Source organism: Ursus americanus, chromosome X (genome assembly GCF_024610735.1).
Source record: "Ursus americanus isolate L20-20 chromosome X, mUrsAme1.1.p, whole genome shotgun sequence".
NCBI lineage: Eukaryota > Metazoa > Chordata > Mammalia > Carnivora > Ursidae > Ursus > Ursus americanus.
Genome location: NC_142164.1, coordinates 122,000,972 through 122,024,855, shown reverse-complemented (window position 1 = coordinate 122,024,855; position 23,884 = coordinate 122,000,972). Strand labels below are relative to the sequence as shown.

General features: G+C 47.6%; 1 protein-coding gene across 1 annotated transcript; it reads right to left on the bottom strand.

Moving 5' to 3' along the window:
* Positions 1 to 534: 534 nt before the first annotated feature.
* CRLF2 (cytokine receptor like factor 2) lies at positions 535 to 21,734 on the bottom strand. Its single transcript, XM_045813665.2, has 8 exons — positions 21,653 to 21,734; positions 12,461 to 12,563; positions 10,766 to 10,929; positions 9,146 to 9,279; positions 6,624 to 6,786; positions 5,570 to 5,675; positions 3,009 to 3,093; positions 535 to 810 (listed from the first exon to the last, which is right to left on the bottom strand). The coding sequence occupies exons 1-8, from the start codon at positions 21,732 to 21,734 to the stop codon at positions 535 to 537; spliced, it is 1,113 nt and encodes a 370-aa protein (XP_045669621.2).
* Positions 21,735 to 23,884: the final 2,150 nt, after the last annotated feature.

Sequence of the window (23,884 nt, the reverse complement as noted above, 5' to 3'; positions counted from 1 at the left end):
GGTGGTTGAAAAGTGGGTGTTTTTCTGTCGCAGAGCAAGAGCTGGGTGGCTGGTTGGCATCTGTAAAGGAAAGGATTCCTTTCCCACCTGGGAGCAGCGAGCTCTGTTTGCTGGGTAGTGTGCCTCCTAACGAAAGAGCAGAGAAACTGCTCGCGAATGCAAATGATGTCAGGGCAGGATGTGGGTGACATGCACGGAGAAAGATGGTTTCAGGGCACCCCGGTCATCGTTCCTTATGATTTATGGGAAAACAGCAGCAACGAGGAGATGGGAGCTGAAAGCAAGAAACACTCCAACACACTGTATCCCATCTACAGTGAATCTGCCTTCAAGCCCTTGAATACCAACGTCCGTGGCACGACAGCTAACCGAGGGTGTGCATTGGTTCGGCATGTGGGGTCTTCAGTGACCGCCCCCCCCAGACACCGGCATCCTTGGTGTTCTCTTTACCATGGTGTTGAATCCCCGAGATGCTCCCCCTCCATCCCATAACGTCCACATAGACCCCAATGTTGGCTTTGAGTTTGCGCCCCCTCATAACGTTATGTATGAGTTGTCACTCATCACAAACGTAAAACCCCCAAGAGAGACCATCTCGCCGCCGTGCATGGGCCGGAAAGGGAGCTGACTGGGGTCCCCGGAGGCCTCTTCCTCCTCTGTCTGTGGGCACAAAGGGCTGGTCGTCACGATGGGCGTCTCGGCTTCGTTCTTGACCAGGTGGACAACTAGGGCGTCTTCCGGGATGCACTCCTGCTCCGCAGCCTCCAGCTTATTCACGTGGGCCACGTTCTGCGTGTCTTTGATCCACTCCTGTGGGGATGAGACATTGCATCGTAAACCCAAGGAAATGCCTCGTGGCGGGTGCCCCCTGGCCAAGCATCCCTGGGACCCAGGCGGCCTCCCTCTGGCGGGCACGCCAATCCCAGGGGAAGAGAAAACGCTTGTGGTCGTGTCTGGCATCTTTGCACGAACCCCATGGTGCTTTTTAGACCTGCCTTTTATTATCGGCCTCGAAGCCTTTTTGCAAAACCTCCATGGCCATCTACACGTGTTAGCGCAAGGAATACGCCTTCTGCGGTGGAGCTTCTCAAGCTCGGTTGTGTTTGCAAGTCGCCTGGAGTCTTGTGGGCGGGGTTATTACTCAGTGGGTCCAAGTGGGCTCCGGAAGCTGCAATTCTAACAAGCCCCCCCCCCACCCCGGGATATTCGCGATGCCAGCGGGAGATGCACCTGGGACAGGGGACTCCACGGGACTCTGTGCCAACAGGGGGAGTGTCCTTGCTCCTGCTCGGGGTCTGCTCTCTCCTGCCCAGCCTCCCCGTCTCCTTCTTCATTTTTTCTGTCCTGAAAACTCTGTTCTTATTCTCTCCCCTCTCCTAGAAAAGGGTCAGGACCCTCCCCGCCACACACAGCACCATAAGGCACTTTGGCCAAAGATTATTTTGAGCGGAAGGCGATTAAAAAAGAAGAACCGTGGGAGGAGCTCTCTGCCTCCCCCCTTTCTGCACAAAACCCTGGGCATAAGTTTCCCTTCACTAAAGATTTCCGTTTGTGAAGGTGTCCTTACAACTGCAGAGACAGCCCTGGCCGCCCCAGAGGGCTTCGGTCTGCGTAACAAACCTCACTCCACAAGCTTTACGGATCATTGTAGCCACCTTCCCACATCGCACCTGCCACCCGGAGGCCCAACCCTCCCTTTTCCTCTGCCCTGTCACTTCTCCAGGCTTTGTCACGCTTTGTTAAAATGGCACAAGTGCCCCTGGATCTAACCACCTCTTTGGGATTTTCACTTTTTTTTGCAAACCCTCCTCCACCCTCGTGTGCGTATGAAATACACTTTTTCTTCTGTTAATCTGTCTTTTTCATCGTTTCGATTTGCAGGCCCTGAACATGGAAACTAAGAGAGTAGGAGAAAAATTTTTCCCCTGTTTTTTTTTTTTTTTTTTCTTTTCTCCCCTACGTCTAAGTAGTTTTGAAATTAAACTTGCTCCTGTGGAAGGTGGAATGGTACACACCCTTCCCAAAATAAAGATATGTCCATCCTAACCCCCAGAACCTACAAATGTATACTTATTTGGAAATAGGAACTTTGCAGATGTGACTAATGAAGGATCCGAGATGAGCTCACCCTGGATCAGGGTGGCCCTAAATCTAATGACAGGGGTCCTTGTAAGAGACAGAAGAGGAGACACACAGACACAGAGGAGAAGCCACGTGAGGACGGAGGCAGAGATGGGAGGGACGTGGCCACCAGCCCAGGGATGCCTGGAGCCCCAGAAGCTGGAAGAGGAGGAAGGACTATCCCCTGGAGCCTCTGGAGGGAGTACGGCTCTGCCCCGCCTGGATCTCAGGGGTCCTGCCCCGCCTGGATCTCAGAGACCCTGCCCCGCCTGGATCTCAGAGACCCTGCCCGTCTGGATCTCAGCAGCCCTGCCCCGCCTGGATCTGAGACTGGTCTCTAGAGGTGGGAGGTGATTAATTTCTGTTGTTTCAAGGCTCTGATTAGTGGCAGCACCAGGAAACTTCTGATGCATTGTCCCGTAAAATCCACGCCACCATCTGCTGAGCTCCTGGGAGTGGGGGCTAGTCCCCTCTCCCTAATTCCCAGCAACTCACAGTCAGCCCTCCGAAAGCATTTATCAAGTGAATGAAATAAGGAGTATCAGCCGTTTAAAAGCGGAAGTTTCGGGTCTGTTTTCAGCTGTGCAGGGGGAACACATTAAGAACACAACTTCCTGGTGAGATGAAAAGGCGATTGGGCTGGAAAATCCCATGAGGGCACAGCTCTCTGGGGCCGACTTAAAGAGAAGCCGCGCTTTGCAACCATCTCTGCACCTTGTCTCTCCCCCCAGGAGAAAACAAAGAAAGCTGTGGTTCTCGGTTCAGAAGAGGCTCACGGGCACGTAAGGAGGAAGCCGGAATAAATGTCGGTTTGAAACACGGTGCGCGGGGAGATATTAGAGTGACAAAGAAATACTGTTGAACGTACACGGGAGGACGGCATTTACCTGGAAGTTACCCTGGTGGGATTCAAAGAGCCCAGGGAAGGTGAATTTGGGATCGGGCACGGTGGGCATGAGGAGCTTCTTAACTCTGAAATGGACATGGAGAGTCTGGTCAGGTGGGCTGGCAACGCCGAGCAGGGCTGTGGACTTTCAAGGGGCTGAGGATGGGGACACAGTCCCCCCTCGGGGATGTAGCACCTGGACAGAACTGTGCCTTCAATGTCAAGGCATGAGCCCCCCCCCCCAACTGCCCAGGCACCGTGTTCCCAGCAGCCACCTGACACCTCCCACTGAGAAAGTATGGGGTTACAGGGACAGAAAACCTTTATGCACAATACGGATGCGTGTCACATACGGACTGTTACTTCTCTTTCTTTAATGCAGTGGCCCCACAAAATTCCTAGGTTGAAGTCCTAACCCTCCCTGAGACTTGTGTTTGGAGAATGGGTTTTTCCAGTGGTAATAAGGAAGGTTACGTGAGTCTTCAGGGAGCGGTCTGATGATGATTAGAATACGCTGCCCCAAAATATGCCCCTTGGACCATTGATTATTTGAGGCTGATGGCTATTAAGATAGAGGACACGAAGAAGGAGCTCTCTGTTCTTCCCCACCTGCCTAAAAACAAGGCATCTGTTTCCCATTTTGCAATGGAAATTTCCATTTGTAAAGGCGCCCCCCTCCCCGCTCGATTACCAGGAAGAGGAGAACAAATTTTATCACTGAGATCTTTCCACACAGACAACCTTTCTCTACTGTTAGTTTTGTCTATACATTTCCTAGTCACCTTCTCAGAATTTACCCCCCTGGAGCTTCAGAACCCCTTTTCCTCTGCCTACCCACTTCTCCATGGTCATTACCCTTTGTTAAAGTGGTATATAAGCTCCGAGACTAACTACCTCTTTGGGTTTTCCCTTCCTGTCTGTGACTCCTCCCTGCACATAAAATTATAACATCAATAAAGAAACATGTGCCTTTTCTCCTGTTAGTCTGTCTTCAGTCACTTTAATTCATAGACCCCCGGGTACTGAACTTAAGAGGTTCTTTTTTTTTTTTTTTTTAAGATTTTTATTTATTTATTTGACAGAGAGAGAGAGACAGCCAGCGAGAGTGAGAACACAAGCAGGGGGAGTGGGAGAAGCAGGCTACCAGCGTAGGAGCCCGACATGGGGCCCGATCCCAGAACTCCAGGATCAGGCCCTGAGCCGAAGGCAGACGTCTAACGACTGAGCCACCCAGGCGCCCCTGAACTTAAGAGGTTCTAATCTACTAAACTCCTAATCCGATAGGACTGTTGTCTTTATAAAAAGAGAGAGCGATTACAGGGATGCATGTGCTCACAGACAGAGGGGACACAGGCAGAAGACAGCGTCTACACACCAAGGACAGAGGCCTCCGGGGAAATCAACCCTGCCCACGCCTGGATCTCAGCCTCCCAGGCTCCATTACTGGGAGAGGATAAATGCCTGTGGTTTGAGCCTCCCCATCTTTGCTCCTTTGTTACGGCCGCCCTAGGACACCAATTCCAATATAGCTGACTTTCCAACCCTCATTGCTCATAGGGCTTCCCTTGAAGACAAGGGCAAGTGTTAGTGTTTTCCAAGAATCGTGCCCCTCAGTTTCCCTTGGGGGTGGTTTCAGCTCTGTAAAACACCACGCCTGTGACCGGTAGACTCTCTTATCTGATTGCCTCATCTCCTCCCTAGCAGAGCAGCGTTTGGCTGGCATCTATTCGAGCTGGTGAAAGAGAGGAGGTGAAACTGGAAAGGTCATGGGCAACGTGCGAGAATTAAGTGAGGCACCTCTATGCTGTATCACACTCCAAGGGGACCCTTTGGAGTTGTCCAGCTCACCCTAGCGCAAACCCAGCCTCAGTGCTCCAGGATGGAGCTCCATCGTTCCTGCTGTCGCTACGGAAACCTCATGCTAAGAAGCAAAGATGGTACCCACTACCCTGGGCATCGGTACTCTCACATGTCATTGACAGCCAGACGCCTGGGCACAACGCAAGTCGGTTCACGTAAATATGGAAATCGCGGTGGTTACGTTGTTGTAAGGAAGGTTAGCAAAGAAAACTATTTAATAGAATATTTTGGAGATGCTGTCTGTGGTCTCAGACAATACTGTGTTGATATATCTGTCACGGGATTTAAAAAACAGACAAGCTTCTACGTACAACTCACTTCACCCAACGAATCAGTTTGATAAGCCTCAATAATATTTGAAAGGTGTTTTAAGCACCTGTCACTCTAACACGGTACACGGACACAGCTCAGCGGGGTCTGTGTTTGAAGCAAGCTAACCCCCTGGTAGGAGTTCACCCTCATAAATGCTACTGTCTCTATGAGAGTATTTCTCAATGAAAGCCCCAGGTATCCTTGCATTTTTGGCATTATTTCCCTCAATTTTCTTGTAAGACACTGTTGGCAAAGTGTGTATTGTGGGGGACGTGATGCTCCCCTCTATAGACCTATCAGGTGATTCTCTTTCTCTTTACTTTGTGGACATATGGAAAGCAAAGCTCTCTCTCCCGTGTGAATGACAAGACTGGCGAGAGTCATCCTTACCTCCATACTTTCCATAAAGACAGAAGAAGAAGGAACACGGTCAGCAAGGCAACCGTGCCAGAAATTAAAATGAACTTCGGGAAAAGCTTTTTCTCCTGGCACGAATCTAAAGCAAAAAAGAATGAGTCCTGTCAGTTTTCAAGATGACAGTCAATCAGTCTCCAGCTCCCCATTTGTCTTCCTTTATCAATGGTAATGTCAGAGCAAATTTTGATTTTGGTGGGAAGTAACCTGGAAAGAGAGATGGTGTCTCTGGACAGGCACACATCACTGCAGGAGGTGGGTAGGTAGACTCAACACACTGCTCTCAGGTACTTGTGTTGCCAAGGGTGTTTGAGGACACTGAGGCTTGTTTTTGGCTATCATCTGTCTGTCTGTGTGTCTATCTATCTATCTATCTATCTATCTATCTATCTATCTATCCATCTATGCAACCATCCATCCATCCATCCATCCATCCATCATCTATCTATCCAACTATCTGTCCATCCATCCATATCTATCTATTCATCCATCCATTCAACCATCCATTATTCTATCTGTCCATCTATATCTATCAGTCTGTCTATCTATCCGTCCATCATATCTATCTATCTATCTATCTATCTATCTATCTATCTATCTATCTATCACCTAGCCATCTATCCACTCACCCACCCATCCATCATATTTATCTATGTATCTATCCATCCATCCACTCATCCATCCATTTATATTTATCTGTTTATCTATCAACTATCATTTATTTACCTATCTATCATTATCTGTGTATCTATGTCATCTATCATCTATTTGTATATCTATAATCTATGCCTGTATCACTGTAACAACATTCATAAATAGTCCTTATTATCATTGCTGCTGTTAATAAAAATGAAAATGAAAATTAGCCCAACAAGGTAGGCAGCCTGGAGAGAGAAACAATTGCTTTCAAATTGATCTCTGAAGGAGGAGGTGAGGTCATTCATTTTTAGGTGCCCCTAATCCTCTCTCCCCCAAAAGGCAGGGTGCTGGCCCATGTGCAGGCGTGGTGCTGCTGTGTGGCAAGCATTACCTCTCAGCTGTCCCCTCTGCTGGTGTGTCACCTCTGACCAGTCACTTGGGTATGTGTCAGGGCCGTAGCTGGACTCCATTGTCTTCACTCTGGCCCGAAAGAAATAACATTTCTCAGCATCCAAGCCATCTGTCGTAATATTGCAGGTTTCTCCCTCCTTGGACTGAAGAAAAAAGCAAACACAGTGATCAGTGACGTGACCTAAACTCTTTATCTTTGTACTAGGGAGTCACATAAGATTCCTACTTTTCAGCATTCACACTCTTGTTGCACTTCCTCTGTCTGCCTAGCACAAAAAAACAGCAAAAACACGCAGCAACAATCTCTACACGCCCCTCCGAGAAGAAACAATCCTTTGTAACAGATACTACCACAGATGCTTTTAAGAATTACTTAGTGAAAACTTACTCCTTAAAAAAAAAAAAAAAAGTAATTTTTTTTTTGTATGAATACAAAAGTAATTCAAGCTTACTTTGGAAAGTTTAGAAAACATACACACATACAAACACACAACAAAAAAACATAAAAACTTTCTTTATTTGAGCTCCATGATATCATCACTGTTAACAACTTGGTATTCTTTCTTTCCTTCCAGGAGTATTCCTAGAATGCAATGGTTTACTGTACACATTGCTTTTATCACTAAATATCTTTTATATCTAAAAATATCTTTTATCACTAAAGCACTAACATGTGACTCCTAAATATTTTATCGTACAAATGTACCATCATTTATTTTATTATCTTCCTATTGTATGGCATATAGGCCTCCAATGCTCTGTGTTTATTTTAGATGATGATTCAATAGATGTCTCTGTGTATAAAACCTCATACACATTTTGAATTCTTTCCTTAGGATCAATTTCTAAAAAGGGACCGAATAGATCAGAACTAGGACAATTGATAAATTCTTAAAGTTTGTTAATGCTCAACCTCCTTGACCAATAACACCTTTTATTATTAGCATGCTCCCCTTAGGTGAACTCCGGTACCCACCTATTGCTTTAATTTGTATTACTTTGATGAGTTTCATCAAATTTCATTTCAGTGATGCATTGTACTAGACCCAGCAATAGGTCAGCTTTTTCTCTTTTCTGAAAGGTCCCCCATCCCCGCTTCGGTTACATACAAGAGGCTTACAATGCTATTCTCATTTTTATCCCTATTGCTGCATTTTATTGCGCTATTCCCAGATTTGGGGGCATGTCACATAGGTAACGCATACACTTATGGTTTGCCTCCTCCTACACAATGTACATCTTGGGATTCCCATCTGATGACAGATCTCCTTGCTATCTCCACAGATGGACCTGGTCCAGACGCTAGTGAACATAATAATAATAAGAGTAATAAGAGTGAGTAGTAGGTGGGAGCCTAGTGGTAAGAGTAGTAAGAGTACCCATAGTAAGAGGGAACGTACTCAATGCCTTTCATGTGTTATCACTTCCATCCCCAGGTTGCCCTAGTTACGTGCCATTATTATGTCCTCTATGCTTGGGATATAGTAGACACTTAATTAGTACATCTTGAATGAATGTTAAAGGAAGTCCCTCCTAACACCTGTACACATGGCAGATATCGACTGTCCTGGGCCGAGATGTTGAGTTATACGCACCCGGCTTTAGCTTCCCCTACTCTTTGGATGGTGCCGTGCGATATGGTGCTTCTGATTGACCTCATTATCCAAGTGTGCAGAGCTCGATGGACACAGGTGTACTTGCAGAATTGTGGGAACACTGAATCCTGGGATTGGCAGGGAGCTCATAGTCCAGGTAGCTTAAGCACTTTTGCCGTGCTAGACTCTACTCTTTAGGAGAGCCCCTTCAAGCCAACTTCAGACTTTCCTTGGGCACCTCCAGGAATGGGCACCTCACTGTACATGATTTGGGTGATGCCATCTGCTCTCTGCAGATTTTGCCCATTGGTTCTGCTTTTGCAAGGAAGTTAATCCCTTGTTCATACGGTGGTCATTTGATTATTGGAAGACAACTGTGAGCCCCTGGGTCATTGATATTCACACAATTTTAACTCATTCCATAGATTGCCCATATACTCAGAACCAGAAAGGGTTCTCATGTGTTCAAAAGGCATACAAAGAGGGGTGTATGGTACAGGGTGTGATGATGGTGGATTTTATTTGTCAACTTGGCCAGATTTGGTGTCCAGTTTTTTAATCATGTGCCAGCCTAGGTGTTACTGTAAAGTTATTTTATAGAAATGATTAATGGTTTTAGTCAGCCAACTTTAGCTCAGTCTATAATGTGGGTGAGCCTTACTCCATCCATTAAAGGCCTTGACAGGACAGAATGGAGTTTCCCAGAGAAGTCTCAAGACCATAATGGAAACCTGTCTGGGTTTCCAGCCTGCTGCCCTCCTGAGACTTGCCTGTCCCTATAATCCCATAAGCAATTCCTTAAAATAAATGTCAACATCTGTCTCTGTGTCTCTCCATGTTTCTCTCAGTTACCACCTGGGGATTCTCGCTTACACTTGCCCTGAGAAGAAGATGCCATCCCGCTCACCTGCCACTCAGTGTCAAACATACTCTTGTACTGGATTTCATAGAGGAGACGCTTGTAGGGCAGATCAGAGCAGGTCACCGTGATGGCTTCCTGATGCCACTGGAAGTTCAAGTCTTTCGGGGAGCTGGGTTTCACTAAGACGGAGAGACAACAAAATGATCACCACCTCTACAAAGACAAAGATTCCACGTGTCTAAAATTATACTGGTCAGCTTGCTTAGACTCATATTCTTCTGCCTGCAGGAATGCTTCCATCAATACTTTATTAGATTGGGGGTGGGGGGATATTGGTCCTTATTACACCTACAGCAAGGGTTTTAACCAGAGCTCCAAGGACCTGCATGTGTGTCGTGAAAGGAACTCTTCAAGGTTGTGTGAAAAATTTCTATGTATCTGTTATGGGATGAGTACTGTCCCCCTAAAGAAAGATATATGTTGAAGTCCTAGCCCCCATATCTCAGAGTATTACTGCATCTGGGATCATTACAGGTATAATTATTAAGAAAAGATGGGTTTTACTGGAGTAGGGTGGATTCTGATCTTATATCATTGGTGTCCTCATAAAAGGAAACACAGGCACATAAACGGAGAAGGACATGTGAAGATAGAAGTATAGACGGCGCTGACGCTTCTCCAAGCTAAGGAACACCAAGAGTTGCTAGCAGCCACCAGAAGCCAAGAGAGAGGCACGGAACAGATCATCCCCCAGACCTCCAGAAGGAACCAGCCCTGCCCACACCTTGATTTCAGATGCCTGGGGTCTTCTTAACTGTGGGAGGGCAAATTTCTCTTGTTTTAAGCCGCGCATTTTGTAGTAATTCATTGCAGTAGCCCCAGCAAACTAAAAGGAAGACAGAACATGGGAAATGTCACATGGGACTCCCTTCTAGAAAGTGAACACTTTTGTGAGTTAAATGGTGTCCACCAACAAGTATGTTCAAGTCCTCATCTCTCGTCCCGTGAATGTGGCTTTATTAGGGAAAAAGGTCTTTGTAGATATAATCAAGATAGGATGAGATCATTGTGGATTAGGGTGGCCCTAAATCCAAGAACAAGTGTCCTTAGACAGAAGAGAAGAGACACAGACACAGGGGAGAAGCCACGTGAAAATGGATGCAGAGACAGGAGGGACACAGCCATGAGACCAGGGATGCCTGGAACCCCAGAAGCTGGAAGAGGCAGGAAGGACCCTCCCTGGAGCCTCTGGAGGGAGCACGGGGCTGCCCCGCCTGGATCTCAGGGGTCCTGCCCTGCCTGGATCTCAGCAGCCCTGCCCCGCCTGGATCTCAGGGGTCCTGCCCCGCCTGGATCTCAGACTCTGGTCTCCAGAGCTGGGAGATGATTAATTTATGTTGTTTCAAACCATCTGGTTTGTGCTCATTTTATTTGAACGGTATTTTTTTAACCCTGGATAGACAGCCAACCTTGAACACTCCTAAGAAAAACCAATGGGGTGGTTTGGAGTGTAAGAGGGTGCTTTTCTCTCTCTCTCTGTTGGAGGGCAGAGTGCCATGCCACATCTTTGCCCAGTGTGTTCAAGATGGATTTTCTAGAAGGCCAGTCTCTTCTAAGTTGGAGTAGGAAAGGAGCACTTGGCGATGAGTTCATTTTGGTACTTACAGTAAGCGCTGATCCACTGGCACTTGGTGAGAAGGAGATGTGTTCCATTTCTGATGGAAAAGCACAGAATTTCATCCTTTTTTGCCTCCAGGAAGCATCCAGCAGTGTGACTTTGCTGAAGAATATAGTTGGAGCATTGGCTACTGGTCTCATCACTGCTTAATCTGTGGTTCAAAAAGAGAACCACTCAGCCATAGTCTTTGAAAAGAACATCTTCACACATCTACTAGCCACTCCTTTGCTCCACATGTCTGCCATGGACTCAGACTGGGGACCCCTTTCACTCGCTTCAAGCACCCTTTCTTACAAGTACAGCAAGAACTGTCCAAACAGAAAAGTATCCCCTCTCTCTAAAGGTTAAGCTCCTTGAATGTCCCCTGTAATGGGTTGAATGGTGGCTTTCCAAAAGGCATGTTCCTGTATTAATCCCTGGAGTGTGTGAATGGGACCTTATTTGGAAATACAGTCTGGACAGATACGATTAAAAGAAAGATACCGAGATAACAGCATCTTGCGTTACAGTGGGTCCTAAATCCAATGACACTGTCCGTATAAGACACACAATGCAAGACACAGACACAGAGGAGAAGCCACGTGAGGACAGAGGCAGAGATGGGAGGGATGTGGCCACCAGTCCAGGGACGCCGGGAGCCCAGAAGCTGGAAGAAGGAGGAAGGACCCTCCCCTGGAGCCTCTGGAGGGAGCACAGCTCTGCCCCGCCTGGATCTCAGTGGTCCTGCCCCCCCTGGATCTCAACAGCCCTGCCCCGCCTGGATCTCAGACTTCTGGTGTCCAGAGCTGGGGGAGGATGTATTTCTGTTGTTCCAAGCTGCTCAGTATTTGTTGCAGGAACCCCAGAAAACGAATACAAGTACAGTTTGACTTGCAGAATAACCAGGCCCCGGATTTGAGGAGGCACTTTGATAAGGATATACCAAGATTGGAGATCTCCCTGAAGCTTCCTACAATATTAAGAAAAAACATGGTGCCCATTTAAGACCCATTTAGGCTCCGTCCTTAAGTCCTCAAATCCAAGCGGTGACTTGATGCTGAAGTGACTTACCTGTGTGACCGCCTAGAAAATGCAGCACTTTTTTTTAGGCTTATTTTCCCAGCCAGTTCACCTGGAAATGTCCCCCTTGGGTACACTTTCCCATTTGTCTCATATGTTATCAAACTGCAAAGACTCAATCACACATCACACATCTCCCATTCACAGAATTGAGACTAAATTAATGGGGAATCCTTTCCTCCCACATTTATACTCATGTCTTCGAGTGTGTAAGACCAAAAAAAAAGGCCATCATAAGGAGACCCATTTTTGGAAGGTGGCTGCTGGTAACGTGGCGTGAAAAGTCTCAGAAGGTTAACCTTTGCCATGGCTGCATAACATGTTTCGAGGGAACAGGGCTCTGGTTCGAGGTATCGGTTGAGACGTTGCAAATGGTTCTGGATGAAAAAATACCTTCTGGATGTCCTGGTAAGAATCTAGGTGGTTTTGAGTGTGACTCAGTCATCACTTGGTTAGGAGTTTTGGGGATCTGTGGTTGCGGTTGTGGTGAGGGCCCAGGCCTAAACAGAATACACACAGTCACACTTGCATGTTCTGATTCTTCACAGCTTCACTATCTGGCCCTCCCAACTGCCAGTGTCTCAGAGCCCAGCGCATGGTGTTCCCGTCTTCGGGGCACTTACTTGTAGAGGAAAGTCAAGTTTGTCCCAGGGTATTTGCTTGCATTCCACGTAACCTGCACAACTTCAAAATTAAAGTTGATGATCTGAGGGTGCAATGCTGCCTCTGGGTAAAAAGAGAGAAACAGAGGACCTTTTGAGGCAATGCTGAAAACGGTTGGAAATTTGTCAAAGGACATCAGCACTTCTGTCATAAGAATAATTGAATGCTTTAAAGGGACAGAGGAAATCAAGATGTTCAGAAAACAAGCCAGGCGTTGATTACGTCAGTAAGACCTGGAGGATATATAACGTTTGCTCAGGACAGAAGCATAAGTCAGCAGCAAGATTACAGCTGCTTTTCTTCTTATGTTTGCAAGAGATAATGACCATTAATTGGTATGACGAGCAGCTATTGAGTATCGACTGTACGTCTGATGACATCAACTTTTGTGGACACATGGGGGGAGCATTAGACACTGTCCCCCATCCACCAAGCTCACTGTCTCACTCAGAACACCACATATGACAACTTGAAAAAAGCTCACAGACAAATGAGTCCTCTGGTCTTTGCTTTTCAAGTGACCGGGGCTTGGGTACTTTTGATTTTCACAGATGTCTGGGTTAGTCATTGTGAAAGTAGTTGATGAGTGTATTGTAGGATTGAGCAACTATGCTGTGATGCTGTGGGTAACAAGAGGCAAGTTTCCAACTGTCAAGAAGGGAGTAACAATTTTGGGAATATGGAAGGCTAGAATGAACCCAGTGGTGTTGGGTTAGAAGTGGAGGTATCAGGATAGGTAGATAGATGATTGATAGATGATAGATAGATAGATGATAGATAGATAGATAGATAGATAGATAGAGAGATAGAGAGATAGATAGATAAGAGATAGATAGATAGATAAGAGATAGATAGATAGATAGATAGATAGATAGATAGATAGATAGATAATAGACATAGATGGATAGGTAGGTAGGTAGATAGATGATGGATGGATGGATGGATGGATGGATGGATGGATGGATCACTGGACATATTTCTAGCACTCAGCAGGCTGTGGGTGAAAGGAAGGTGAACAGATACACGTCCACAAATGCTGAGAAGGAGAGTCTGGAAGTCCCCAGGTCAGGAACTCACACTCCACATTCAGTGCTGGGTTCAGCCCCCCAACCCATTAAACAGGAGGTAAATACAGGTCCTGGCCTTAGCTCTGTTTGCTCAGCTCTCCTGTGGGGTCTCTGGGCTGGATGGTTTGGCCTGCTGAACATTCATGGGGTTACATCCCACTTCATGGTCTGGAATTAACCACGCTCTCTCATCATGGCCTCTCAGCAATCCAAATCCAATCTTGTATTGCCCTTACATATTTCTCAAGACCTCCAACCAATATTTTCATGCAATTGGCCAATGACTATCAACACTGTGAAAATGAACAAAGGCCACCCAAATGAAAACAAGCAGAAGACATTTATCCAAAGCTTGCTGTACCCGGGAGTTGAGGACCATCGCTTGCATTTGGCTGAGACTCAAAGGCAGACAGAGGAGTGAGAGAGCACCATAGTGGGATGGGGGAATGAGGGAGTGGGAGGAGGCTCAGGTTTGTCCTGATGGGGGCTGTTGGCACAGGGGGAGCTGCGGGTGGTTCACTGGCAGCAGGGTGTCCGGCGGGATTGGTTAGATGAAAAAAACATAATTGGTTTTTTGTGGTTGGTTCAGAGTTGGAAGGTGGGATGAAAATTAGGGAAGTTGTCAGGTATTAACTGGAGGGGCAGGTTTCCTGGTCAGGTTGCCACACGTTGTGAATCAGAGTTCTGTTTTCCTAGATTTTTTGGCCATTGTCCATGTGCATATTTTGTCTCTCAGTTTCCTGCATTTTGGCAATCTGACTGCCATTCGTTGAGACCCCAACGAGTCCTCTCTGTGCTGTTCTCAGCTATGTTTAGTCTCTTCTTTTTCCAATCTGGTTGATGCCCCCATGTCACCCATCATGCCCAGCCCTGTGCTCAACACATAGAAAAACATTCAGGAAAGGTGTGCTCAATTGGCAGCAAATAGAGAAGTGGAACTCTTTGTGAATAATCCCATTATGGGACTCTGGTGGGGCGCCTGGGTGGCTCAGTCGGTTGAGCATCGAGCTCTTGGTTTCAGCTCAGGTTGTGACCTTGGGGTTATGAGATCGAGTCCCACGTCAGCCTCTGTGCTCATCCTGGAGTCTGCTTCTTCCTATCCGTCTGCTCCTCTCCTCTCTCTCTCTCTCTCTTTCTCAAATAAATATAATCTTTAAAAAAAAAAAACATAATGGGACTGAGGCTCTATCCCAACTTCTGAAAATAAAAGGTAGATGGAAGGGGCGCCTGGGTGGCACAGCGGTTAAGCGCCTGCCTTCGGCTCAGGGCGTGGTCCCGGCATTGTGGGATCGAGCCCCACATCAGGCTCCTATGCTATGAGCCTGCTTCTTCCTCTCCCATTCCCCCTACTTGTGTTCCCTCTCTTGCTGGCTATCTCTGTCAAATAAATAAATAAAATCTTTAAGAAAAAAAAAGGTAGATTGAAGGATATAAATGTTCTTTGAGTTTTTAAGGAAGACTTTCTAATGCCCAAGGTGTATGGAATACTTCTGTGCTGACCATTGTTCCTGACGGAACTGATCACAAAATAGATGATCTCAACCTCGATCCACTGGTTCCAGAAATAGAGAAAAGAGATGTCGGGAAGGACGTCCTCGCTTCTGGGAATCCCTGACCTTCAGAAGAGGAACTCTTTGGTGAGTACCTTCCAGGCTCTGAAAGGGAGGGAAGGGTACAGCTCAGTCCTCAGCAAACATTATGTTAGATCTTTGGACCTCTGTCTGTGGAAAATGTCTAATGGATAAAGCCAGACACCCCAGGGCACCAGCAGGAAAGGAGAAATGTTCTTGTGGTTCACTACCTCCCCCACATGCTGAGTCAGCTGCAGGGACAAGAGGCACCTTGGTCAGACTTGAAAAGGGGAGAGAAAAGGAAGTCACCATGTTTCTGTTGCTTCTTTGCTAACTGCTCAGAATGGATTCGGACATTCCTCTCGAGTCTAGGTGAGGGACCTGGGGGTTCTCGGTTTTGGGGTTCTCGCCACTGAGGTGTGGGCAAGACTTCTCTGAGATGAAGGAAAGCATGGAAGGTATATCCCGCTGATCCTACAAAATGTTTTCATGTAGCACAGTATTTCTCTTGAAGTGAATTCTTCAGTCGGGCGTGAAGGGAGGGCCAAGATTAGCAAGCCATTCATAAAGACTTGGGTGCGGTTTGCAAAATAGAAAGGGAACTTTTGCTTGCGCATTTGGTCCTCACCCCTGCCCTGCCCTGTACCTTGTAAGGGCAAATCGAAATTTAAAAATAAAACATCTGGGGATCTGGGTGGCTCAGTTGGTTGTGCGCCTGTCTTCCGCTGAGGTCATGATCTCAAGGTCCTAGGATGGAGCCCATAGTTGGGCTCCCAACTCATCAGGGAGCCTGCTTCTCCCTCTGCCCCTCTTCCCCCACTCATGCTCTCACTCTCTCACTCCCTCTCTCTCTCTCAAATAAATCAGTAAAAAATATTTTAAAAAATAAAATACTTACTTCTTCCTATTAAAAATAAAAAGGGTGCCTGGCTGGCTCAGTCTATGGCATGGGACTCTTGACCTTGGGGTGGTGAGTCTGACCGCACACTGGGTCTTGAGATTACTTTAAAAAATTAATAAAAAACCTTTTAAAAAAATAAAATAAGGGTTGCCTGTGTGGAGCAGTCGGTTAAGCGTCTGACTCTTGGTTTTGGCTAGGGCGTGATCTCAGGGTCATGAGATCGAGCCCCACGTCAACTCCACACTGAGCACAGAGTCTGCTTGACATTCTCTCTGCCTCCCTCTCTGCCCCTACAGGTCATGCTTTCTCTCTCTAAAATAAATAAATCTTTAAGAAAATAAATAAAATCATAATAAAATAAAATAAAATAAAATAAAATAAAATAAAATAAAATAAAATAAAATAAAATAAAATAAAAAAGGAAGAGATGTTTCCCCTCCCTTTCTTGGAGAATTTACTTGAGGAAACTTCTAAGATCTTCCTCCATCTCTTTGACATGCGTGCCAATCCTTTTAAAAGTTAATAATCTTTTTCCCCAGATTTAGGACCCAGGAATATCTTTCTCGGGACCCCGAAGCCAACTCTCTGAAATGCAAATACCAAGGAATGTGATGTTCCAGGTCCCAACCTCTGTGTGAGGGTAAGTCTGGCTCCAAGTTATAAAAAAACGTCTTGTCGTAAAGATAGGAGTTGATTTTTCCATTGGATAAAACCAATTAGCTGACACCGACCGTCACCCCAATTACCCGGTGAAATTAGGGAGAACTCCGTGCGACAAACGGCACTGAGGGGTCTCCCACTGGAGGACTGGTTATTGTGAATCCCCAGAATATGCCTGTGGTGGGTGGTGTCCACGAGCTCTAAAAATAAGGTTTCTGTGTTTGCAGATCTCTTGTCTTTGCAGATCTCTTTGGTGCATTATGTGTGATGAGTATTGCATTCTGGTTAAATGCTGATTTAATAATACAGTGGTTTTTCTCGCTCTTCCACCTTTGGATGTGGCTTCTGGGTTAGCAAACGATTTTGTTTCTTGTTAAATTTCCCCAACAGGGTCAGGTGCACCCGCATCTCTCCAGGAACAGGCCTAGCTCCCAGGCTGCGGGTCTATCTGTTATTAGGAATCCTGGTGGCACTGTTTCCCCTAAGCAAAGCCATCTCACTCTTGGGATCTCAGGGTCCCCATCTTTGCATGTCAACTCTTTAACCAAAAGGAACGCAGGGACACGAGAACTGCTCTTCCCCACAGTTGTTGCTCAGAAAGCACGTGCTGATTTTACGAGATAAGATGAATTTATTTGGTCGTGTCGAGAGGCAAAGACATAAAACTGCAAATTGTACCAGAGAACCCATAATGCAGGCAGCCCTAGTAATAGAAGTGGTCTGTATGGAGAGAGAAGGAGGCAGAGAAAGATCCTTGGGACACTGATTACCAGACTTCATCAATAGTTCACTTGTATTCAAAATCCCCACTTTTGCGAAAAGCCCCACAGGCACTACATGGTGGGACCAGGGGATGGGGAGGGCATGGGAGTCAGCGTTTCATGGGGACAGAGTTTCAGTTGGGGAAGATGAGAAGGTTCTAGAAACGGGTGGTAGGGATGGTTGCCCAACCCTGTGAATGTACTTAATGTCACTGACCTACACGCTTAAGAAAGATTAAGATGGAACATTCTATAGATAGTTTATCATGATTTTTTTAAAAACAATAAGCAACTTAATTTTACAAAAAATTGTATCTACCATCACTTTTAAAAAGAATAAGCAACTTAATTTTTAAAAACAAATTGTATCTGACCACGTAATTTTACCATATTTCTTAAAGTCATTGCTCACGGTGTAGACTTGGAACCCTCAGATCACGACCTGAGCCATCAGCGAGAGTGGGATGCTCAACGGGGTGAGCCACCCTGGCGCCCCGGCTCCAGATTCTAAAAAGCCGTGTCTTTGGACAGACACGCCGTGGTCCATCCACAGGACGGCGTGTCATTCAGCCACGAGAAGAAATAAAGAACCCACTTGTCCTAGAACGCGGCTCAAGTATGAGAACACGCGGCCGAGTGGCGGACGCCACAGACAAACGGCCACGTACTGGGATGACACCATGGATAGGAAACGTGCAGAAGAGGGAAATTCACAGACACAGAAAGCAGGTTAGCGGTTGTCGGGGGCTGGGGACGGGATCGGGAGGGGGGAGGGCAGGACTCGCGGGGATCGCGTTTGCTGTGGGGATGATGGAAATGTTCTAAAACTCGTTGCATAGATCTGCGAATCTAGTAAAAAGCATTGACTGCCTTAAATGGATGAATTATTTCCCAATAGAGCTGCTTACAAAAAAAAATAATAAATAAAAGACACAAAAAACAACGACAACGAAATGTCGTGTTTCACCTTCTTGCCCTGCCCTGGCTGGTGTGGACTACTCTCCCTTGACGGAGATCTTTTCCGCCAACACTGATAAGCAGGGTCCCCCCCTCCCGCCACAAAGGTCTTGCAATGGGAACCTGTTGTCACCAGCAGCTCCCCAATGTCAAGGACCCAGCAGATGTTTCCTAAAGTTGCCTTTGATTCCGTAACCCTCCCAGACCTGCACAAAATCTGGAGGCGAGCGCATCGGCACACAGGGGGTCTTCCCCCTGCAGCTGCATGATTGAAGCACCAACAATTTCCTTCCCAGCCGCAAGACCCACATCTCCGTTAACTACACACGGAGACAGACAGAAAAGATGATTTATGACCCACACAAATTTGCTACTGGGACTTTGGCTGTCACCAGGGGACTGTGCACCCAAATAGTGTTGGGTATTTCTGGGGTTAGTACGCAAGGTCCGATCAAAGCAGCAGGTTGCGTGGGGCGGGGGGAAACCACGGAATGCCCAAGCTAGACAGCATTGTGTAAAATCCTCGGTCACTTCCCATTTCTCTGGGGGTTGCACACCTCGAGGTCAAGAACATGGAGACAAGAATAAAGGCGACAGGGACCCGCGGCATGAGTCAGGTGAGAGGGTCTGAATCATTCCTGTCTGTCCTAAATGCCAGGGCACTGAGCTCGAGAAGGGGCGAAGTAAGATCTCCAAAGACAGACAGGTGCTTGATGGGATGGGAAGCCCCATGCCCGCGCCTCCCAGGGGACTTGTCTGCTCGAAGGAAGTTGGCCGAAAATACACCATCGCCGAGCCCTGCCCCATGCCGACAGGGTCCCCGGGTAGCAGAGTGACGTCCGGTGAAGCCGTGCAATAATTCTGGAAAGAGGAGCATTACTAATTGTGTCCTTGAGACTGTCTCTCTCTCTCCCTCTTTCCTTCTCTCTTTACTATGCAGCTGACATGCTGATCCACTCAAATGCAAAGACAGCGACACGGTGGGGTGTCACCCTCCTGGCCCATCCCCACCTGGACCCGTCTGGAATCCAGCTCATGCCTGTCGGTCACATCCTTCCCGGCCACCCAACCCCGTTCGGGCTCCCCTTCTTCCTCTGGTTCTCCACTCCGGCTGGGACCCGGGTTCCCACATCTGCATTACACAGACACACCTCCCTGCTTAGAGATCTCTCCCCCCCATGACGGGGCCGCTGCTGACAACTGGCTGTGCGCACATCCACGAAGACCCTATTTCCAAATAAGTTCCCGTGGGGAGGTTCCAGGGGGTCGGACTTGAAGATCGGAGGGGTCCCGGCTGAACCCACAACAGGAGGGTGCATGACATGTAGGATATAGGGATGGCAATCGCAAGCATCTATGCTCCTGAGATACCCCATGCTTGGTGTGCAAACGCAGGTAGACGTGTGTTCACAGCGGTCCCGGATGTGTCTGGGCCTCTTTGTGTTTGTGGAGGACTTGGACTCAGGACTCCCTCTGAGGCTCGTGCAGACTCAGCAACATGGCAGGTGGGGGTGAAAGCCAGGGTCCTCCCACCTCCTTGGAGCAGAGGCAGCCTGATGCCAAGTCTGTGTCCCTCCCGTCTCGGAAGGAGGCAGCTGCACAGGGAAAACTTCTGCAGCCGCCCAACCCCCCAGACCACGGACCTGGAGATGTGCCCCACAGGAATGCATTCAGGGGCACCAGGAAGGTCAGATAACCTTCGCCTTGCACTCCCCTCCTTGCCTCCCACTCTAACCCAGTGTCTGCTGAGTGTGGGGGGAGCATAGGCCAATTAACAGCAGACACCACCATTGAAAGAAAAAGCAAGCAAACCACAGACACGGTTCACAAACTGAACAAGGCCTGGTGTTTTCTAAGAAGTTACTAGAATGCTCTACGTTGGCTCCTTGAATTTAGACACATAGAAAAAATAAAATAAAACCGAACAAGGTACTAGAAAGGCTTCGAGTGTGTTGGGCACCTCTGTGTGTGCATGGTCCATCCACGCACCTGCTCACAGGTCAGAACCCAGAACTGGTCTACACCGTGCTTTTCTGCATATATCTCCAAGTCTGGGGTGTCAGGGAGGGAGGCAGGGATGTCAGGAAATCACCAGGGTCCCCGGGAGGTACAACACAGGTGCAATCCATCATGGGTCCACCTGGATGGCTGGCACGTGGACGCTGTGCTCTCAGCCTGTGACAAGGGGCTGATGGGTGTGGCACGGAGTTTGGGAATCAATCAGGTTACAGCCAGTGTGGCCCCCGCCTGGGGAGACCCCCACATGCACTCCCCCAGACTCCTGGGGGTGTCTGCTGGAACCCCGATGCGCCATCATGAGACTCTAGCAAATGGGGTGGGGGTCTACGGAGCCTTGCAAACCCCGTAGGCAAGAAGCCAGCTCAGAAACACAAGGGTGAACGTGCAGTGACGCGAGGGGACACTTCACTGACGGGAAGTCCCTGAGCCTCCATCCCTGGCTCCCCTCCGAGCCACCCTCACGCTGGGAAATCCAATCAGACCTCCTCGTGGGGTGCGAGACCTGCCCCACCATCCCGGCTGCAGCTGAGTCTCTCCCATGTTCCCATCTGCCTTCTCTCGCGGGGCCCGTGTTAGCAAAGTATATCCCAGGACCATGCAGCCTGGCAGTCATGTTCTGGAAAGAAAAAAACCCGGGAACAGGCTCCGAGAACACACAGCAAGGTGGGAACTTGGGATCACTTCCAGGAGGCACCACCATGGGCTTCAAGGATGACCCCACAGATGACGGCTCTGAAGCCTACTGCTGGGGCGGAAGGAGGGGACCGACGCCCTCAGCTTTCCCGGAGGGGACACGAGCTCGTCATGGACAGATCCATAGTCACTTAAACAAAACGCCTTTGAGCTCTTGCACGGGACAAACGAGAGTGAAACCACCCAGGGTCTCAACGCAGCAGACGCTGGGCTCCTGTGTTCACTCATTTATTTTTCATGCATTTGAACCGAATGCATTCAAACTCGAACCATCACAAGCCCTGTGCGAACAGGCGAGCTCAGGTTTGCAGAGACTTGGAAATCTGAGCTAACTCTTTGTTACTGTTACAAAAGAGCAAATGAAAAATATTACAGTTGCAAAAGAGAAACAGAGAAACACAGAAACGTAAGAAGGAAGGAAGGAAGGAAGGAAGGAAGGAAGGAAGGAAGGAAGGAAGGAAGGAAGGTTGAAATAAAGAACATTTTATCCACACAAGTGGGCACATCTACTGACATCGCTTACCCGGTGTCGAGTCCTCGGAAACGATCACGTCGGCCAGCAGGAAGAGGGCTGCAGGCGCCCAGGGCAGACACGCCGTCCACATGGTTGCACAGACACACGACAGGGTGAGCAGAAGGGCCGTGCCGTCATGGCTCATGTACAGAGCTTACCCTGGTTTTAAAGAGTGGAACAGAAACAAGGAAATGACAACGGGAAACAGAGTCAATCTTTACTTAAAACGATGACTCTCGTTTAAAAAAAAAAAACCAACCATGACAAAAAAGCAAGCTCACTTTTGCCTACACACTGACGATGAGGAGCTGGGCTGGAAGGCATTCTGGCTGGTCAGGAACTTCGTGGACAAAGCGAGGTCCTGCAGCCACGGTGTGGATGGTCTGCGTGGTGGGTCATCCAGAGGTGAGGACACTGGACACCCCCTCCCATCTGACTCCAGCCAAGTGGGGGTGAGCCTGGCGTCCATAAGGTGCACATTGGGGGACTTTCAGAACTCAAATGAAGGGACGCCTGGGTGGCGCAGTTTAAGCGTCTGCCTTCAGCTCAGGGCGTGATCCCGGCGTTCTGGGATCGAGCCCCACATCAGGCTCCTCTGCTATGAGCCTGCTTCTTCCTCTCCCACTCCCCCTGCTTGTGTTCCCTCTCTCGCTGGCTGTCTCTATCTCTTCAAATAAATAAAAAATTTTAAAAATCTTTTAAAAAAAGAACTCAAATGAAGAATCATCGTTGGCGGGACATTAATGTGGAGGCTGGTTCGTGCGTGTTGATCGAGAGCACAAAGCTGGGGCTGACCACCTGTGGCCAGTCTCCGTCTGCCGCTTCTGCCTTCTAATGCACTCCCGGGAGTGGGTGCCCAGGGCTCTCGGAATAAAAAAAAAAAACAGAGGAGCGCATGGCTGGCTCGGTCCGGGAAGCATGAGACTTGGTCTCGGGGTCATGAGTTCAAGCCCCACGTTGGGGGGCTACAGATTACTTTAAAATTTTTTTCTTACTTTTTTTAATTAAAATTTAAAATTTTTCAAATTAAAAAAAATTTTAATAATACTAACAGTGCTTACTGTAGGCCATAGGTACAACGTACTTTCACAAACACTCACAGAATCTGTGAGCCAAAGGACATAGGCAAAAAAAAAAAACAGGAATAACTTCATTTTGGAGTGAAAACTCTGTTTCTGGGGAGCTTAGCATGAGCTGAGTGGCTTCCAACCACTTACTAAGTACAGGCTGACTCAGGTCTTCCTGGCCCCTGACCAGCAATCCTTATACCCTGACCAGAAGTCCAAACGGGTCTCCGTGGGCAAACATCATGGTGATGGCAGGCTGAAATTCCTGCTGGAAGTTCTAGCGGGGAATCGGATTTCTTGCCCTCCCAGCTGCTAGAAGCTGCCTACATTCCTTGGCTCCTAGACCCACATCCCTCCAACATCTGCATCCAAGGTCACAGCTCTTCCCTGACGCTGACCCTTCTACCTCCCTCACAGAAATGAGGGCCCTGTGCCCACCCAGATAATCCAGATGGATCTTCCCTATCTCCAGATTCTTCATCACATCTGCAAAAACATTTTTGCCTTGTAAGGTAGCATATTCATAGATTCCCAGGGTTTGGATGTGGACATTTTTGGGGGTCATTGTTCTGTTTACCACACGGGGATTAGGATGTGGATACCCTAGTGTGATAGCTGATAGATAGATGATAGATAGATAGATAGATAGATAGATAGATAGATAGATAGATACTAGATAATGGATGGATGGATGGATGGATGGATGGATGGATGGATGGATGGATAGGTAGCTAGCTAGAGGCTGGCTGGATAGATAGAGAGATGATATATGGTTGATTGATAGGTACATAGATAGATAAGAAGGATAAACGGATGGATGGATGGATGGATGGATGGATGGATGGATGGATGGATGGTTGAATGGATGGATAGGTGGGTGGATGGATGAGTGAATGAATGGAAGAATGGATGGATAGACGGATGGATGGATGGATGGATGGATGGATGGATGGATGGATGGATGAATGGATGGATAGGTAGATACATAGGTAGGTAGGTAGATAGATGAGTAGATGGATAGATAGATGGATAGATAGATAGATAGATAGATAGATAGATAGATAGATAGATAGATAATCTGCAATGTAGGGTGTGGAGTAGCATCCCTGGTCTACACCCACCAGATGCTAATAGCACCCTCACCATGTCATGACACCAAAATGTCTCCAGACAA

Coding starts and splice junctions, on each gene's coding strand:
- CRLF2 (XM_045813665.2), bottom strand. CDS start 21,734: ATGTGGACGGCGTGTCTGCCCTGGGCGCCTGCAGCCCTCTTCCTGCTG. Junction 5,676..6,623: donor GCAGAGGGGACAGCTGAGAG/GTAATGCTTGCC, acceptor TTTTTGCTTTAG/ATTCGTGCCAGGAGAAAAAG. Junction 811..3,008: donor CCCACCAGGGTAACTTCCAG/GTAAATGCCGTC, acceptor TCATCCCCACAG/GAGTGGATCAAAGACACGCA.